The following is a 20,931-nucleotide window of genomic DNA, read 5'->3' as shown; positions in this document are numbered from 1 at the left end:
TCATTTACTTAAAATGTTAAATTTTATAGTGTTGGAGAATTTTCTAGCTTCTTCCACTGACTCCCTTTAAGATAAGATAAGATAAGATGACCTTTATTAGTCCCACACGTGGGAAATTTGTTTTGTCACAGCAGGAAGTGGACAGTGCAAAAGTTATGAAGGACAATTAGAATAAAATAAAATAAGAATAAATACAGTACACAACTGTACAGAATAGAATAAAAATAGAATACTATATACAGTAGAATAAAATAGAATAAAATATGCAATAGGATAAAAATAGAATACAAATGCTATATACAACAGAGTGAAAAATACAACGGTGCCAGAAAGATTATTGCACATTTGTGGATGTGTGTGTATGATCAGTTAAAGTCTTTGTTGTGGAGTCTGACAGCAGTGGGGAGGAAAGACCTGCGAAATCTCTCCGTCCCACACCGTGGGTGCCGCAGTCTCCCACTGAAGGAGCTGCTCAGTGCTGTCACAGTCTCATGCATGGGGTGGGAGATGTTGTCCAGCAGGGATGACAGCTTAGGGGTCACTACAGCTAATCATCTGCCACAATCTCACTCTATCTTTAGCATCGTCTTCTGTCACACCACCTGTCTGCATGTCCTCTTTCAGTACATCTATGAATCTTCTTTGTGGTCTTCCCCTTTTTTCCTGCCTGGCAGCTTCATATTCAGTCTCCTTTGTCCAGTAGATTCACTATCTCTCCTCTTCATATGTCCAAACTGTCCCAACCTTCCCTCTCTAATTTTGTCTCCAAACTACTCAAGCAAAGATGTCCCTCTGATGCACTAATGTCTTATGTTGTCCATCCTGCTCACTCCCACTGAAAACCTTAACATCTTCAACTATGGCACCACCACTGCTCCTTTTGATGACCACTTTTGATGAATACTTGCCACTAAAAATCAGGAGTCTGTTCACATTTCTTAATGTCATGCCTGTCAGTGTAAACCCTTGATCTTGTGAGGTTTATTTATTGACCTTTTGTCATGCATCTCACGCAATTCCAATTGAACAGTCCAGCAAATGATATTTTATGGTTTTATTTTATTGCATTGGAGTTGCTCAGGTAGACTTCATGCAAATGGTGTTTCTCATCTAGAAGATGCTTGATTTTCAAATATAGACAGCAATTCTGTCTATAAGAATTATGAACAGAATCAGTGACAAAGGGCCGTCCAACACCCACTGGCAATGAGTCTGATTTATTGTCTGTGGTCCAAACTCTTGCAACGGTTGTATGAGGACCGAATGGCTCCTAGCAATGGATCAGGCTTCCCGTTCTACCGAAGCACCACCCACAGAATCCTCAGAGGAATGTAGTTGAATGCCTTGGCCTGCCAGTACTGATCGGCTGCCTCCAAAGTCCCACAAGCCTGATAGGACTCCTCCTTCAGCATGATAGCTCCCTCCATCTCCAGTGTCCACCCTCTGGTTTTAGGGTTACCACAACGACAGGCACCAGCCACATTTCTGCCACAGCTCAGTGAAGCAGTTTCATGTGCTGAACATGGTCCACTTAATGTCACCAGTCTCCCGCTGAATGCTAGTCTGCCTACGGTGCCTCTTGCAGGTGGTGGGCTTACAGGAGGGTGGGCTCATGTCGCTTCTTCGGGCTATGCCTGGCTGCGCCCCATCGGCTAAGGCATGGCCACCAGGTGCTCTCCTTCGGGTCAAACTCCCCAGGCCTAGCTCCAGGGCAGGACCCTGGTAACCCTATCCCACGATGGGTGAACTGTTCCCTGGATTTTACATTCATAGGGCTTTTCTGAATCCATCTTTGTCTGGTCCCTCACCCAGGATCAATTTGAATGACAACATAGCCCCTGGGATCCCTGGGACAGACAAAACCGCTCTATCACGATAAGGTAGTGATTCACTGTGGGGCATTAATATAGGGATTTGCTAATAGAACACAGACAATGCGCTAATAAGGCATGAAGAACCAAAGTGCATTGCAGTGATTCAAAAGCATGATATCTTTACATGGTTTACATCAGGGGTATCAAACTCAATTGCACAGGGGGCCAAAACTCAAGGCACACTTTAGGTCGTGGGCCAAACAAGATAAACATTTACTGAACACACTAAAACAATGTTTTTTAAACATAAATATGAATAAAAACAGACAGGAATATTATTCCTTTGGTTATTATTGGTTTGCGAAGCAGCTTGAAGTTACAAGCTTCATGTAACATGCTCCATTTTTAGGACTTTATCACACAGCGTTTCCTGGTGTGTGATCAGCGAGTGATATGCTGTTAACAGTTCTCCTCCTGCATCTTTACTCGCATTCTGCCGACTAGTCCACTTTTTTTCACCGCACAACACTGGCACTCCATCTGTTGTTTGTCCCAGGGCAGTTTCATGTCGGTTACACTTTGACATACGTTTTCAAAAATGTATTTTCCTGTCGTTTTCCCGTGCATCGATTAATGTCCAATATTTCCACTCCACGGATGAAAATGGCCAGCTGTGCAATGTCCATCATGTCTACACTTTCATTCACAGCAAGAGAGTATGCAATAAAGTTTTTGCTTCTTTCACACAACTGTGTTCTTAAATCAGTGGCCATCTCACAAACCTGACCAGTAATTGTATTTCTGCTCACATTTGCCAAAATCTGCGTTTTGTCTGGACGCAAGACGTCGCACACCTTCATCATGCAGCTCTTCAGAAACTCTCCCTCGGTAAATGGCCGGGCTGATTTGGCTGATCTCCTCTGCTACAATAAAACTTGCTTTCACAACAGCTTCACTTTGTGATTTTGTTCTGGTGAAAATCGTCTGCTGAAATGTCAGATTCTTCTTTAGCTTTTCTACCTTCTGTAGTTTCTGCTCTGCATTTAGGTTTTTCAGCTTATCCTGATGTTTTGTCTCGTAGTGCCGTCTTAAATTAAATTCCTTAATTACAGCCACATTAGCTCCACTAATAAGACACACGGGTTTACCAGCAATGTCTGTAAACATATATTCAGCCTCCCACCGGTGCTGAAAGGCTTTTGTCTTTGTCAGGGGCTAGCTTCGCAATAACAGAAGTTTGACTTGATTGACGTGGGAATGTTCCCAGGTAGCCTAGCGTTCGGCAAGGAGGCTGCAGTGCTGCATTATGGGATCTGTTGTTTGTGTGTTATTAGCACCTAAAATCGCCAGGCCATGCATAACAATAATAATAAATCTATATAAAATGATCTCGCGGGCCAGATATAAATGTCCGCCGGGTCGGATATGGCCCGCGGGCCTTGAGTTTGACACGTTGTTAACATGTCCTGACTTTACTAAGATTAGGATACAGTGGGTTTAAATCAAGTCTTCGAAGTGTGTGTATATTTTGTCGATAAGGTATTTTACAGTGATGACTTGTTGATTCTTATTCTGTAACATTAGATTTGTACCTAGTCAGCTGTGAAAGTGTGCACTCACCAGGCTTCTAAATGCCACACAAGAAAAATCCAATATATGGCTCATACCTGATTTTTAAATAACCTTTTTCAGACCACATATCCTCAAGCTATATGCCTTTTTATCCTTAAGTAATATTACTAGAAATGTTGTCTCACAGAGTTTTCTTACCAGGTGGCTGATGTTCTGTATACTTCACAGATAATTAGAATTTCCCTCTGTGTATATTCTCTCCACTCCATCGCTTCAGACCCTTTGCAAATTCAGTTTCTTTCTAAATTTGTCTTTTTCTCTGTGTTCCCTGTCAGGATGTGACTCGGTTTGCCCCACAGCCCTCATTACCCTTTGGCAGAAATTACATGAAAGCAGCACTGACTCCTTTGAGAGCTTGGAAAAGCTTGTGTTTAACTTAAAAAACCCTCACCTTTTCCATTTTTTCCCCTAACATGCTGTTTTTGTTATTGCCAGAGTGTGCTCTTAGCTTGTTTGGTCTGGATCTGTCACAAAGGCCTGAGAGTTGCACGGAACTCAGTGTGTTATATTCTCAGAAATCTGTCGAGATGACTTTTTTCCTGTTGCTATTCTGGCTCTTCATAATTCAAACAGCATGCTGAAAACAGTGAAATGCATCCCCTCTGTGACACATGCAGAAACAGCACTAAAGGAGAACACAGCATGATCACCAGGCTAACATTTCTGTGGAGCCTTTATTAGATTGAGTCTCGTTTATGTAATGTTCATCTGCAAAACTAACCTATGGAGAGAAATTTGCCTCAGAAGTGTTGCAAATGTGTGTGAGATGATCTAGAAGCATAAACTTTACAAATGTGTACAATAATTTGTAGGTAACTTTTAAAGACTAATGAACTTGTGCTTCAATCCACACAGAAATATGAAGCAATCTGACGACACGTAAAACTGTTTAACAAACTATTTTCCATCCAAAGCTGAATAAATACTTATCATTTGTGCACACAAATCTTAGTTTACACTTGTGGATCATATCTTACACATTTGCAACACCTTTGAGGCAAATATCAATTTAGTTATTAATTGGTAGTAGTGTCATCTTCATTATGTCCAAATTTCAAAACGCTTTCCCTTATTTGGTGATTTGAGCTTCCTGTGGCTTAGTTAGTGGAATGGGCTGTCCACCAACCACAGTGTCAGAAGCATCTCCACATAGCTCAGACTCACTGGACAAGACACTGAATTCTGAAGCCTTTCTGTATCCACAAGTCTGCTAAGGTCCATTTGGGTCACAGGTCAGATGTCATCGTCAGACAGTGAACGTCTCCACAGAGAATTCACATTACATTACAATACTACACATGCCTCCTAGACTTCAAGTGGACTGAAAAAGATATAACAGGAATGACTGCTTGGACTTTCCATCTCCAGCTGTCCATGTCTGCAAGAGAAGCATAGTCTAGGCTTAAATCGCCGCAGATGACAGACACAGTCCTTTCACAGCAGGAAGTAGAATCTACTGAAGGTTAAAAAGGAATCATGCGGACGGTCATATGGATGGAAAAGGGCACTACCATGATGATAGAAATATTTCATTGTAGGAAATCCACCTGCAAAATATTGGTAATCAAAAAGTGGTATATTGTGTGCCCAAAAATATGCAAAATATGCCATCTGTCAGATAACACAGATGTTACATGTTGGATATGGCGGTTGCTGTTCAGCTGCTGCTGAACTCTCAGTTCATAATGTTTGCTGTAGCTCAGGTAGTAGAGTGGGTCGTCTACTGATTGGACGCTGGCGGTTTGATCCCTAACTTGGACAATATACTAACCCCAAGTTGCTCTCCAATACATTGGAGTATGAATGTGTGTAGATATTAGAAAACACTTTAGGAAAGCATAGAAAAAGTGCTTTTTCTATGTGGTCACTTCGCTCTTGCTCTCTGCTGTGCCGTCATCGCTCAGATGCAGTCAATCCGCTGCACTATATCAGCTGCACTGTATAAAGCCGCTCCTAAACGATAGGTGTCGCCAATCAGACAATATCGTGCCATACGAAGAAGTTAAAGCTGAAAGCCAAGTGGGTCTTTTCACAAAATCAAGTTTGCAACATCTCTTTTTGTGTGTCAGTGTAGCTTCTGTGTAGGATTACTATTAAAGTGGCGGTAAAAACTGGCATGATGGTATGCTTGTGTCTTCAACCCAGCTGCACCGGCCGCGGCACAGCGCACCAAGTTATAAAATTTAAGATGTGCACGACCGGCCGATGCATCACAAAGATTGTCACGTGACACGGAATGTGATGTGAAAATCATCTTGAGACGCAAGCGACGTGGCGAGCATAAAAACGACTGGACTGAAGGCATATTGTATACAGGGCTTTGACGGACAGTAAAAACTCCCTATATAAGAATCAGTCCATTTACCGTGCACTGTTTTTTGTTTTGTGTTTTTTTTTTGTTTGTTTGTTTGTTTGTTTTTTTTCTTCTTCTTCTTTATTGTGGTGGTAATGTGTGATTGTGCAAATTTTAGGCGTGGGCCTGCATGGGCTTTGTCTTGTGACAGAATAATTATTTGGGAAGGCTTTTGACACTGTAGCTCATGCGCTATTAAAGCAAAAACATATCAGTGTTGGACTGACAGAACAGGTGGTTGAGTGGTTTGAAAAATATCTTTCCAACAGAACTCAGTGTGTGAAGGCTGAAGGCATTACCTCTTGCTTCCTTGGTGTGGTTAAAGGTGTTCCCCAGGAATCAGTTCTGGGGCATCAAGGAGTATCAATTTCCAATGTTATGCCGATGACACGGTGATGTATTCTGTTGGTTCCACACCTCAGCAGGCACTTCATCAGCTCCAACAATCCTTTAATACTGTTCAGCAAACTTTATGCAGTTCTAAATTAGTTCTCAATGCTAAACAATGTTTCCAACTCTAAATTAAATTAGTTGAATTTTCCTTGGTTTGAAGATTGATTTAGTATTGAAATATAAATACTTCAGAATTTTGACTGATGATTCTCTTTTAAGTCTCACATCAAAGAGTTGGTAAAAAAAAAAAAAACTAACTGAAACTCGGATTTGTCTTTCAAAGGGACTCTTGTCTTTCTTTTGAGGCTAAGAAAAGACTTTTGTCTTCCAATATGTGATCTTACAACATGCGTTCACAAAATCTGGTGCCAATGGTTTGCACTCAGTTGGAGAAAAAAGTTCTAAAGTACTTGCGCATGGAATCAGCTCTACAATGAGCTACATTTGAAGGAACTTGTTTCTCTGAGTTTAAACAAATGCTTAATATTTTAAATAGTCAACGATCAGCATACAAATGTTTCAGTGGATGAATTATTTGACAACTCTGTGAGTAGTGAGTACTCTGTCATTGTCTCATTTTGGTATCTGTAGTTCAAGATGTGCACACTTTTTTCTGTTGCAGTCGTTGCAAAGTTCTGTAATACTGTTGTCTGTGTTTGTGTGTAGATGTGGCAGTGCTCCTCTGGATCACATCTCCTTAAACCGCCTGGCTAACATGAGAAAGCGATACAGGTATGTTTAAGACGTTTATGCCAGCCATGGTTGTGATCCAGCCGTAACTCCTGATTAATCTGGGGTTAAATGGAATATAAACACATAAGCTTGGTAGCTGTTACTAACTAAAGCTTTATACAGTAAATATTTTCCTAAAAAGGAACTTTTATTTTAACAGAGTCAGAGACTTAGAGTTCTTCTTGTACTAAAGATTTAAATACAACAGTGTAATCATATTTCCACCAAAGCAGCCTGGTACTCCGAGTTGCGGGTACATTTTTAAGGAACTAAAAAGTTATATCAGACAATTCTCTTCTCATTTCATCATTATGTTGTATTCATTTTTAAGTGTAAAACTTGTTTCTTTCAATGGATAAATGAACCAGCAATGTAGCGCTGTCTGTGTTGCTAACATGCGTGTTTTTGGGGTTTTTTTTCCCTTTTTTATCAGGAATGGCCTCGGGCCCTCAAAAGAAGGAGAGGCTCAGTACTCTGTGGTGCATTGCACTGGCTACATCAAAGCCTGGCCCCCTGCAGGTAAACAAGAGCACACTCATACATATCGTACTTAAACTGAGAGTTCTTGTAAATGAGATCTGGTGGTGGCCTCTGCTAATCTCTGGATCAAGACTTAAATCTAGTTGTATCTCTGTATCTACAGAGTTCAAACAGTTTCTTGGTGTCTTTTGACAAAATTCTTTTTTTTCCCTTTCAAGTTCATGTTCAAATACAGTCCAAAGGAAACACTAAATCTTCTCAAGTCTTTGACAGCTGGAGTGGTGTTGTACTGTGTCTTTTGGCTGATGGGTTTCCCAGCGGACAGTTGGGTGTTTACAATAAGAACAAGCTTGTGTGTCTTAACCTCCCTTACTCACTCTCACTGTAAATGGTAAAAGGTTCTTATGCAGTGCTTTTCTACTTTAGCTTAGCCGTCAAAGTGCTTTATACAACAAGATGGTAGTTCCATCTGTTGGTGAATGAACAAGCGACCTTTTAATTAGCAGATGAGCTGCTCTACCTGGGTGAGTCACAGCCACCCATAATGATGTATACTCAGGAAGATGTGCTATACAGCTCAGCTGGACTGGGTGACAAAATGTTAAACTTAATTATTGCAAAATAGATTTTCTTTGATAGAAATGAGTGATGACCAATATAAAGTCATATAAAGTCAGTAAAAATCATTGTGTCTGTGTTCTGACAGACAACACAAAAGGCCAATGACAATGAGAGTAGGACTGGGGCAATCCTGTGGTTGGAACAGAGTTAGAGCCACTTCAGGTTAAGTCGATATACATGAAAACATGAGGATCAGCATCACGTCCACAAAGGTTTGGGCTACTGCGGCCATATACAGCAGTATGTTAGGAGCATGAGTGAGATGAGCAATAGTGTTACTTATTATGAAACCCTACAAACACATACCAAGGCTCAAAAGACGAGGAAATTGTTGATCAGAAGGGTCCAAGGAATTCACTAGTAACATTTACTTACACTGAAACTGAAACTTTATAGCTTCAGTTTATAGCTCTTACTACTGATTGTGTTTTACAAACAGATGCAGTTCCATCCTTCCACTGTTCACTGTTTACCTGTTCAAGACTTTAAACTTCCAGTTATTTTCAACTGCATAATTCCGAATGGCAAAAAATTAAGAGCAACAGTGATATCACAACAGACAACAGCCTACTTTTAAAAGTCGGCTGTAAAAGACAGTCAAAAAGTAAGCCCAGTAAACAGCAAAGTAAAACCAGTTAGTAAAACCATTAAGCACAGTCAAAAATGTCAGATATACACGGCTGATTAAAGTAAATGACCCTCATTACCAACTCTCAATCCATAACCATTTCTGTTAGATAGCACTTGCCCAGTGACCGATGGACGATAGACAGATGAACAAACAGCTGCATCTCATGTAACTACCACAATGAATATGCAGTGAAGCTGCAGATCCATCATCAGATCCATATTTGAGCCTTATGTATGTATTAATTACACTGGAGCATATGTGGACCGCAACTGAGGGAATATATGAGTTTTGTTTATGTTCTCCTCGGTGTAAATTAGAACATTTCTTAACTTTGTTCTGAGGACATACAGATAATCTTTTTTTTTCTTTTTTTCTTTTTTTTCATTTGAGCTTTGGGGAAGACATCCGGCAAAGCGCCACAGGTCGGATTTGACCCCGGGGCGGCCGCTCTCTGCCATTCGGCATATGGTGGCCCGCTCATCCCAGAGCTAAACTGGCACTTGTTTTTCAACTTCTGAAAGAAAATAAATAATATTTAAATCAAACTTAACTTTATATCTTTACTTAGGATTAAAAAAGGAACCTTAAAGCTTGACGGAAATAGTAATTTGATTTAAAAGATTATTATTCTGCCCTAAAGCAGGTTTCTAGCTTGGCAGCTACCAGAAGAGGTCCACAGTAAACATCCATGTTTACTATCAGAAGCACTGTAAAACTGTTAATACAGAAATGAAAAAATAAGATGTTACATTTATGATGTGAATGACTTTCTTTTATAAATATCAAGCACTGAGTTATGATCTATCATGGACATCACACAAAAACACACAAACATATCCTCAAACCTTCACTGATTATTTGCTCCAGGCATCTAGCTCAAATTCGGATGTTACAATAGAAAATGACATAGATGGGCTAACACGTTAGCATGGCAGCCATTTTTCTCACACATCAAAGTTTCTCACACAAATCTCAACAAACTGCCACAGGTAAGCGTAACACAACAGATAGCAACTACTCACTCATTAATAGTTATCTGTTGTGCTACGCTTGCAATTGATAGCACATGCCTGTAGCATATGTGAAGTTGCTCAAGTACCTTGAGTCTCTCCAGGACTTTCACTGTGTCACCTTTGTAGCTGGTGTTGGGGCATCCCATTCGCAATGCTCAGTGCATAGCTCTCTGAATATCGCCTCGTCCTGCACTGCTATTGAGGTCGCAAATCCCAAAAGATCAAATATGCTGTTTGTGCTGCTGTGCTTGACTGTGGAGAAAATACCCCCACAGGTAAAATGCTTCTCCTCTTAGAAGACAAAAAAGGTAAAACTGTCAGTTTGAAAGTGCCAACGTGTATTTTAAGTTTGTTCCACTCAGCCGGATGTTATTAAGGGAGACACCATCATGCTTAGTGCTGGAGTCGAGCACTACTCGTACTTGGCCTGGTTTACGCAGATAATAAACTCCAAAGATTGGAAAATACCAGCACTCTTGTTCACCAATGGGTGGTGGGGCTGGTTCAGCATGCCCTGCCTCAAAGATCTTCCCCATAAAGGCAATCATATGTTCTTTCATGTCTGGCCTTTTTTTCAAGCATGTGCCATAACATCAAAAACACTTGACCGCTTTGGTTCGATTGTTGGGGAGATTGCACCTTGCTTGCCTGAGTTTGCCCACAACCAGCCAATCAACCCGATGATGTCACGCTCTGTACTGGCACAAGATGGCGCTAGACATGTTTTAAAAACTCTACTTTTAAGCATTTCTTTCTTAAATTCAGTACAGACAGTGTTACTTCTGTGTCAGTTTTTGAGAGCAGGGCCCCATAGTGTGAATTGGCCTTTATAATATGAAGTGCTTCATGTCGAAACGTTCATTCTAACAGACAGCAAGGGGCAAGTCATCTGGTTTCAAATGAAATCAGACTGTGTAAAAGTGTGAATTTAAAAATTGTCTTTGGTATCCTGACTGTGTAAACGTGGTAAACACTGCTGTTATAAGTTAATGGTCTTCCTCATTCACTAATTTCAAGCCTTATTGAATACATCATGAAGTTAATTTTGTATATTATGTTTTCGGATGGATCTTTGTCTGAAGTGTCTACCATATAACCCCGGCTCTCTGAAAACTGCCAAAGATGAAGAAGGAGTGTTAACCATCTCTTTCAAGATTGCTAACTGCAGCTGGGCAAGTGATGTTGTTAACCTGTCTTTAAACTCAGTGTTCCCCTGAGAGGATCCAGTGATAGTCGTAGCTAATATTGCTAAGCTTTAATAGCAGTGGGCAAACAAAAACACAAGCTCGATTGATGGTTAAAAATAAGGGACTTCTCCTCAACATGACACACACACACACACACAAAATGTAATAGTATAAAGTCTGAAAACAGAAAACCTTTGAGGTGCACGTCTTTCAGATGACTGGTCTTTACATGTACATGGCATTTACGGACCTACCATGAAGGAACTACCACTGGTGATGCCAGAAGGTTTGGGTGTGATGCCAAGTGAGGATTGAAAGAGAACCACTGCTCATTCATTACAACTAGTTTCAAAATACCAAGACTGCAAAAGTGAAAGTGTTCACCTCAAGGCTAACATGGCTGTGTCCATCTTTTATATGAAACGGTTGGGTAAAGTGTTGGTAAACATTTTCAAACTGAAGATGAACCACTTTCTTTGGACCCCCAATTTTAAGCAAATGCCTCTTACAGTATACTATAAACTGTCCACCCAGCTATTTTATCTGAGAGCTGCCTTTTTTACCACTTATTTGAACTTTTGTAAGCCAATGGTAATTTTTAAGAGGCAAAGGAAGATTGACAAAGACACATAAAAGTTTATTTTTAAAAAATAAATCCGGCTAAAAACAATTCTGCTTCTCCCAAATGTTGGTTGAACTCAGTGTATGATTTATATGAAATTTGTTCATAAATCAAATTTCTTACAGCTGTATTACCGTATGTTATCATGAGGGAAAAACCCCATATTTACAATGTAACACGCACGTGCGTGGTATGCTGCCTTGGTCTCAAACCAGGTGTCTAAATTGATGACGTGACAAAGTAGAGCAATGAGACTGAGCAACACCAAATAAAAACAACAAAATTCCTCCCAGGGTTCTTAGGCCACACTGGAATAATTCCACATGTGTTTTGCAATCAGTGACATATGGTCTCACTTCCTTGTGCTAAAAATACTCCTTTGGAATGTTCTGGACACAATACATCGGGTATCAAGCGACATACAGACGCTTATAAATTTCAGATGGATAACAGAGAGACACGCTATGAAAAATCCAGACACACGCACAGTTCCACTTTGAGGAGCGTGCATTTGGTGTTGGCTGAACATTGAGAAATGTAGCCACAGATGACGATGAAGTCATTGTCTTATTTGGAACTTAAATGGTCTTGAATTTTTGTCTGTCTGTGCATTTATATTTTCTGCTGTCATTTAGTCCAGGTATTTTGGCTTTATCCCACAGTACAAAGTTCATTCATCAGTGAATGGAATGGCATTTATATGGTGCATTATTAGTCTTATATACAGTCTTGTATATTTAAGCATATAGTTAATAGGCAGGTTTATTGTATACTGCTTCTCCCAGGACCCTCTTCCTTTGATAACATACTGCTCACAATTGTGCTGCTCTGTCTGCGTCCAAATAAACAATAGCAACACTGTCATATGCATCTGTCATGCCCAAAAACTAAATGTGGAGGTTACTGAGGTCAGTTTTAAGCTGATGTTAAATGGAAGCCAAATTTGCAAACTTCTGGCAAAAATTAAGGAGGAATTGATTTAACTTCTTTATTTTTGCCTTTTTGTGGTCTAACTTCTGTTTTTAACTGGAATTATGACGTGACACGAAAGGCTTCACTTAAACAGATTTCAGTCAAAACATCTCAGTCCATCCAAACATGTGGCATTTGCAGAAATGGAAAACAATGTTTTAAAGGTCATTTTATGATTGGTTTGTTATGATTGGGGTTAAAGTATCAGAGACTATTTAAAATGTGCTGACACAGCAAAATAGTAGTGAACAATGGTAGCGTTGGCTGATCCAGGATATTATAGCTAATGTCCATAACTGGCTATCACAAAGTGCATGCATTAGAAAAGCTGAAAGGGCTTCCTTGATCCAGTCTGGACATTTTGGGGTTTATGATTAATGATGGACTGGATGTCAGCCAGTAGATTACTTCTCATTGCTTGAATTTTCAGGAAGCAAATTTAAAAATAAGTGTTTAAGACTAAAAAGGGAAATTTATATGTCTGACGTAGCTCATCTGCTCTTTGTATGAGGATTAAAAACTAAAGGTCCTGACAAACTATGGCTTTCCTGTCAGCTAATCTATAATCCAGGAAACAGAGGAATGTACTCCTGTGTCTGTGTGCTTGTTTTTGAGCATATTTGGTTGGATGGCATTAAAAGCGCTTAAAAAAATCAAAGAACATAACTCTCACATCAGCTCCAAGTGCCCCCAGATGAGGAAGGATTTCATTATGTGCCATGTAATGGCCACTGACCTGTAGTCGTTCAGTTCAACTGGACACTGCTTCCGGCACAATACAGGGTGCTTCCACAGTGTTGACTCAGATTGAAGATCCTGTTAAGAAGTAGACACAGTTGGGGGGGGGCACAGTCCTTAAGCAGCCTTGAACACAACACCCCCTGGGCCATCAGCCTTCCCAGAGCATAGGCTTCCTAGCTCCAGTCTCACCCATGCCTCTGACATAAAAGAGGCACAGGTGTGAGAGGGGAAGTACCTGATTCATATTAGAAATGTAAGAGGGAGGAGAAGACATAGTTTCAGTGAACAGAGAAGCAGTGGGACTGGGTGTGACCATATAGTCAAATCTGTTGAAGAACTGGTTGAGTCCTTCAGCTCCTGTCATTTCTTTTGTTGAAGCCAGAGATGGCATGGATTCCCCTCCATCTCTGAATGTTACCCTTTTCTGGTCGAAAATTGCCTTTATGTCACTAGTTTGTTATTGTGGAAACAGCATACAGTCTTTTTGGGTATGATTGTGTGTCTACAGAAGTTCATGTCAACCTATCTGTCATTGTTCTCATCTGTTTCCACTAGCACATTCCAATCTGTGCATTCAGAGCAGGCGCCCTTAGAGCTCCAGCACATGACTTTAAGTTGGCAAAGAGTTGACGTTTCCCATGATGACTGTTGGCAGGAAGGGCTTATATCACCACTTCTAAGCCTTCAGAGCAAATCTGTTTCACTGAAAAAACTCTTCTCTTGAGTAAACACCCACAGAAGGGTCTGTCAGTACTTGACAAAAAACACACATTATGTTTCACACCTTACTCTTTTTCTTTCTCTTGTGCTTAGGTATGACTATACCAGAAGAAGACACAGAGGCGGGTCAGACTGGAAAGTACTGCCTAGTGGCTATTGGAAGACTGCAGGTGTGTGGTGACACAAACAATTTAAACACTTTGATAACATGGAAGGAATGGCTGTGTTTGTGTGGGTTTTTTTTTTTTATGCATTCCATATGGACAAAACATCTCTCAATCTTTGAATACCAGTGTTTTCAGTTCCACAGGTGTATAAAATTAAGCACCTAGCCGTAGAGTCTGCCATTAGAAATTTGTGAAAGAATGGTTTGTTCTGAAAAGTCACTTAATTTGAGCGAGTTATTGTAACATGAATAGGACTCTTCCCTCCTTTATTATTCTGCAGCTATAAGTGATATTGTTGTATGTAAGTGTTCAGGAAGTGGCAGACTATGTAAATGTATGGCATGCATAAAATTCTCCAATGATCTGTTGAATTAATAACTCCAAGATGTGTGCCGAGAGCTTTATCACAGGTGTATGTTAGCATAGCTTTAGTATTTGTAACTCAGCAGTGGGAAGAGTGATCCAATGTAAAGTGAACTGGGATAGATATACTCCTGCAGATGAGTTGATGGACTTCAGGTGTACATGTCTTACATTTACTCAGGCACAAAAACAAGAAGCAAACAGAGAGGAGAGCAGTGAGCGAGAGTAGGTATTTCCAGCGCCATGAAATTGTCTTTCTTATTCAACGAGGCAAACAATGTTGATTAGACAAATAACTTAAAATGAATGTACAGTGAAATACATTAGTTTGTTTTTTTAGGGGTTATTTTAAATTCTCATTGAATTGCCGTAGCATCCTCATTTATGGGAGATGTTTACATTGTATTTAATATTATATTGTATTGTATTGTCGAGGCGTTCCCAGGCATGCGATAGCTATATTCTGTCCACTGAGTCTACTCCAGGGTCCCTTCCCGATAGGACCTCCCTGGTCTGAACACCTTACCCAGGAGGCACCTGCCTTAACTGGCTCGTTTCAGTGTGGACGAGCAACGACTCTACTCTGAGCCCCTCCTGAATGACTGAACTCCTCACCCTATCGCTAAGGGAGAGCCATTTCTTCATTTTTCCGACACTGGGCATCAATTAAATGTAAAACAATTAAATTAAACATATAGTAGATTTGGTACTGACTAGTGACAGTAGTAACAATTAGTTAAGCACAGCTCTAGTATCAAACAATAGCTATGAAGAGAGACAGAATATCAGTCAGAATAAACACATTACATAGAAGTTATAAATTGATTTGCATCTCACTGTGTGAAGTATTTGATCCCCAAACGAAGCATGACTAAGTACTTGGTGGAGAAACCTTTGTTGGCAAGCCCAGCAGTAAGACGTTTCCTGCTTTTGATCACCAGGTTTGCACACTGTGGACATACGGCCCATTGCACTTCAGCTCTGACCAATGTGACACTTTATTTAAGGATGGTTGTATACCAGTACTCATTATGGAGCAGCTTTCCAGCCACTCACTGCAATCTTGTTTCATTCGCTCTCACTGTCTACTTCTGCTCCTCCAGTTCACCTCCCTTCCAGGTTCTGGCGTCCTCCTAAAATACGGGAGGCATGATTGGCTGATGATGACTGGCTGCCAAACAGCCTTCCCTGACATCACACCCTGAACCCAACCAGCTGAGCCACAAACCGCACCACGCCACACACATTTTAGGATTGATTGGACTCCTCTTAACAGAAACTCTTGAAGTCACTTAGATTTCTTGGCTGCCAAACGGCAGCTCAAAACTTCAGCTCCCGCCACAGATTTTCTATGGTATTGAGGTCTGGAAACTGGCTAGGCCACTGCTTGACATTACGGTTCTTCTTTAGCCATTCCTATGTTGCCTTGGCAGTATGTTTTGGGTCATTATCATGCTGGAAGACCACCCACGACTCATCTTCAGTGTTCTGGCTGAGGGAAAGAGTTTCTCGTCCAGCATTTTAAGGTAAATGTCCCCGTTCATTGGCCCCTTAATGCAATGAAGATCTCTATCAGAAAAACGACCCCAAAGCATAATGTTTCCCACTCCAAGTTTGGCTATGGGGATGGTGTTCTTTGAATCATACTCAGCATTTCTTGTCCTCCAAACATGGCAGGTCGAGTTGATGCCAAAGAGCTAGATTTTTCTTTCAACTGACCACAGCCCTTTCTCGGAAGCCTTCTCTGACTCATGTAGATGTTCACTGGCAAACTTAAGACAGGCCTGTACATGTGACTTCTTGAGACTGGGGAATTTGCAGACACTGCTACATTATGATTAAATCCAATTTTATTTGCATAGCACGAAATCACAACAGTTGCCTCAAGACATTTTATGTTACAATGACACATAGAAAACCCCAACATTCAAATGACCCCCTATGAACAACAATTGGTAATGTTGGGAAGGAAAACAAGAAGAAGCCTCTGGCAGAACCAGACTCAGGGAGGGGCAGCCATCTGTCACAGCTTGTTTGTCAGTGCATCATGGGAAGACCCCAGCAACATGGGGATTCGGGGTCACCTGATCCAACCCTAGCTGTAGGCTTTATCAAAAGGTAAAGTTTAAATTCTAATCTTAAAAGTAGAGAGGGTGTCTGTCTCCAGTCTAAACTGGAAGCTGGTTCCACAGGGGTCTGAAAGTTGAAGGCTCTGTCAACAGTGTTCTTAATAAATGTGGTCCCACCTGCCTTTACAATCATCCTCACCTCATGCACCAGGATTTTGCATGGAGCTCTAGACTGAAGGCGATCGATGTTGGTTTTATATTTTTTCCATTTACGAATAAGTTGCCACCTTCTCACCCATTCAAACAAGCACTTTCTATCCGCTTTTTCCTATCGAACATTCATACGGAGAGCAACTTTGGGTTAATATTTTGCCCAAGGATATTTGGCATGCAGACTGGAGCAGCCAGGGATTTTCCCCTAAGCCACCCCCAAGTTTACAGCACCTGAAATTCCCAGGCAGTCTTCCATCCAAATGCTAACCAGGCCCGACCCTGCTTAGCCTCCGAGATCAGACAAGCTCAGGCGTGCTCAGGGTGGTATGGCTGTAAGCGGTTGTGCAGGTCTACAGTATTGTCCCTGACGTCCTTTGACGGCTCTTTGGTCTTGCCCATGGTGGTGCAGAGGAAAAGAAATCAATTCTGTGATCAAGTTTGATGTATATACATAATAATTTGATATCAGGAGTATCTGTAATTGATTTATTGTTGTACAATGTTGATTTATTGTAATCTTTGTGGGCCAGAATCCTGGCTGTGTTATATTGGATCAAATACTTATTTCACTTCGTGACATGTAAATCAATTTGTAACTTTTACGCAATGTGTTTTTTCAAACTTTTGGTTGATATTGAATCATTATTATTTTGTTCTTTGTTTTCACTGAAGCACTACAAATTGTTTACAGTTTTTCTCTTTACCACTTTTGGCAGTCAGATCACCAAATATAAGGTTGTAATAACCCCCCATTAACCTTCTTAAATCTCTTCTTCATACACCTAAATGGCGTTAAATGTGTGTGTGTGTGTGTGTGTGTGTGTGTGTGGCTTCCTCAGGTAACCAGCTCTCCAGTCTCAATGGATATGAATGGCCTGTCAGTTCCCACAGAGTTCCTGTCACGTCACAACTCTGATGGTGTCATCACTTTTGTGGATCCACGCTGCATCAGTGTCATTGGTTATCAGCCTCAGGTCAGACTTTGTACTATGAATGTCATGAAAACTTATAAAGACGACAGTTGTGTTGTCATGTTGTTAATATGTTTTATGCGGTGTAAAATAATAGTAATAGTAAGTAATGTAAGTCACCAACAAGTGACCATTAGATTTTAACTTTCATTCACAGTCCTCCCACAGTCCAAAGGCATCCTTGTTAAGTTCATTGATTATTTTAAATTAGGGAGATTGCCTTTGTATGAATCTAAGCGTATGCAGTTGTCTGTCTTTGTTCGCCTTGTGGATGGACTGGAAGATGTACCCTGTTTCTCACCTAGTGACATCAGGGATATTCTCCAGGATGGATGATTGATGAGTGACCCAGCACAACACTCGAGACTTGTTTTACAAAAGTGCAAACAGGAAGAAGGAGAACACAGAGAATTTACGTTCATTTCATGGCTACTTGCTAGCCCGTATAGCCCTCTGCACACATGTCCCAGGAAATACAAGGCATAGGTGGCTACAGGATTTTTTAAAATCTCAGATATGTAGGGATGGGAATTGAACAGAATTTAGATATTCCAGTTCCATTTATCAAGTTATCAGTTCAATTCCTTATCAGTTTTCTTATTAATTCTCTTTGGCTCTAAGCAGCATATCAGTGACATTACATTTGTGCAAAATAATAATATAAATATATATATACTGGTCAAAAGTTTGGAAAAATTTGGGTGTTTTAAATTATTTATTGCAATTCAAGTCGTTCAGGTCCAGCGAATAGCTTGAAATGGTACAAAGGTAAGTGGTGAACTGCTACAGGTTAAACAAAAAGGTAAGGTTACCCAAAAATTCGTCACACTTTATTATTATTATCATCTGAACTCACAATGAACACAAGCAGACTGAAAAACAATTGTTAACTCTACTTGTATGTGAAAACACATTCCTGTGGTCATTCAGCATTTGACTTTATTGACTGTTTCTCCTGACTGACTTAAGAAATACAACTGATTCATCTGTTTGTTATATTAGGATACAAAAACGCATCCTGTTTGTTGAAGGTCATCTAACTCTATTATAACTGTTATATTGTTGTTGATATTTTTTCTTTTTTTGCAAAAACCTAATTTTAGTCACTTTATTCAAATATAATTACTTCTATAATATCTGCCAGGAAAAGAAATGCATACACTCCGAATTAATTTGGTATATTTGATAAAGCAAGAATAAGCTCCCAACAACTGACTGTTGTCTTGTCCTTCAGGACCTACTGGGGAAAGATATTCTGGAGTTCTGCCATCCCGAAGACCAGAGCCACCTGAGAGAAAGTTTTCAACAGGTAAGACTGCACCGTAGCTTTTTCCTTAAACTTAACACTGCTGTTACGTCTTTCTGTACTCATTCACCGTCAGCAGAAGAAGCTTTTACATCAGATTAACTGGGCTGGCAGGGAGGATATAAACACAGCTGAATACATTTATAGAGAAAATTTGGATATTACTTTGAAGCAGTCATTAGAGGCTCATCCATCCATTGATCATATTCATGAAGCTCTTTCCTGTCAGCATCAGTCATCCAACACGTTTTATTCCTAGACGAACAGGTAGTTTTTTTCATCTGCTGTGGATTTTTCCATGTGTTCCTGTTTCCTTTGAGCTTAGCTCAAACAATAAAACACAGCAGTTGTGGTGTTTAGTTACTGATCACTGTCACAAGTACAATAGCAAACACTTGATCAGGAAAGGTCAGGCTTGATCAGTCTAAGATAAGTAATGGGGGGAAGAGAAATCCAGTAACACACAAATACAAAGTACATCAACAACTCTTTTACAGACACAGTGTTCCATAAGCTGTCTCTCAGCAGACATCTTTATGGTTGAATGATTGGGTTTACTGATTGTGGACTGTGCTTATGTCGACCACTTTTTCATTTCTCTCAGTCACAAGTAAAACTGATTGTGATCACGTAGGGGCTTAACTTTAATTTTTTGAAAGGTTACATACTCTAGTGGAATATCATAACTTGACTTGGTGATTAAAACCTTTGCCTCTAACAGAGTTCTAGGCCTAACCCATTTGAGCATAGTTCACATAAATTCAGAAAACATCAAAGTGAAAGTTTTCCAACTACCGCTCACTACTATGGGGCACATTGTGGATGGATGCAGAGGAAACATTCCACATGCATGGACACATGGATTTGGATACTAAGAAAAGTCACTAACGATACCTCCAACAGGGTTAAGATCCCTCATTTTCAGCAAACTTCCAAACTATGATTATATCATGAGTTTGTACTACTTGCACAAAATCTTTTGTGATAGACTTAATTGCCCCTCTAAGAATTGCGTGTACCAGGGATCCCCACGGCTATGTTGTTGGGGGGGCTTTTGTCCCCTTGCAGGGTCTCCCATGGCAAATTAGTCCTTGCTGAGGGACAAGACAAAGAGCGATTCAGAAGGCCGCTATGAGTGAAAAATCAACGGAACAATTCTGCTGCCCTGCCCTGGAGCCAGGCCTTAGCTGGAGGCGCTGTAGGAGTCTGTGCAGTGTATGCCATGTGGTTGGCAATGGCGGGGACCCTGGCGGACTGATCCCCAGCTACCGAGACAAGTGATTTTGTCATAAATTGTCACCTCTGTGGTGGGAAAGAACCTGAGCTAGTTGGTAAGGTTGAGAGGTACTGGCTAGATAAGGTCTGGCTCACCTCAACACACAGCTTGGACTCTGGAACCTGGTTCTGGATAGAGTCTCCTGGAGAGGGGCTGGAATCTGTCCAAGTCTGGAGTTGCCCTTGGTGAGAGGCAGCGGGCTGGGGTAGGTATCTCGGTATCTGCTCGGCTTCCTGCCTGTATGTTTGCATTCATCCTGGTGGACAATAGGGTTTCTTACCTGCACCTTCAGGTTGGGGAACGGCCCTGACTTTCTGCCTGTGCTTATGTGCTGAATGACAGTTCAGAGTACCCAGCCTTCTTGTAGTCCCGGAGTGGGGTGCTTGAGGGTGCCCCACCTGGGGACTCTGCTGTCCTATTGGGAGACTTCACAACTCAACTGAGGATATTGTCAGGCAGTGGACCTCCTTAATCCCACTGACACGTCTTCCACAGAGGAAGCAGAATCTGGGGACGAGGGGGATGACTTGTCCATCGCTGGGGGTGAGGTCACTGAGGCAGTAAAACAACTCCTTGGTGGCAGGGCCCATGGAGTGGATGAGGTTCACCCTGAGTTCCTGAAGGCACTACATGTTGTAGGGCTGTCTTGGTTGAC

The 20,931-nt window shown here is 40.9% G+C and overlaps 1 protein-coding gene and 1 pseudogene across 4 annotated transcripts in view; one reads left to right on the top strand and one right to left on the bottom strand.

Annotated features, from left to right (window-relative positions):
- Nucleotides 1-20,931, top strand: part of arnt2 (aryl-hydrocarbon receptor nuclear translocator 2) — a 68,958-nt gene that overhangs the window by 27,998 nt on the left and 20,029 nt on the right. For all 4 annotated transcript variants that reach the window (XM_063470470.1, XM_063470485.1, XM_063470477.1 and 1 more), the window contains 5 exons: nucleotides 6,859-6,924; nucleotides 7,358-7,443; nucleotides 14,005-14,081; nucleotides 17,563-17,697; nucleotides 18,929-19,003. In XM_063470470.1, coding sequence (XP_063326540.1) covers nucleotides 6,859-6,924; nucleotides 7,358-7,443; nucleotides 14,005-14,081; nucleotides 17,563-17,697; nucleotides 18,929-19,003 — 439 coding nt within the window. The remainder of the gene's footprint in view (nucleotides 1-6,858; nucleotides 6,925-7,357; nucleotides 7,444-14,004; nucleotides 14,082-17,562; nucleotides 17,698-18,928; nucleotides 19,004-20,931) is intronic.
- On the bottom strand, nucleotides 16,943-17,061 carry LOC134633255 (5S ribosomal RNA; annotated as a pseudogene).

Source organism: Pelmatolapia mariae, linkage group LG1, assembly GCF_036321145.2.
Source record: "Pelmatolapia mariae isolate MD_Pm_ZW linkage group LG1, Pm_UMD_F_2, whole genome shotgun sequence".
Taxonomy (NCBI): Eukaryota; Metazoa; Chordata; class Actinopteri; order Cichliformes; family Cichlidae; genus Pelmatolapia; species Pelmatolapia mariae.
This window is presented reverse-complemented; position numbering and strand designations above follow the sequence as displayed.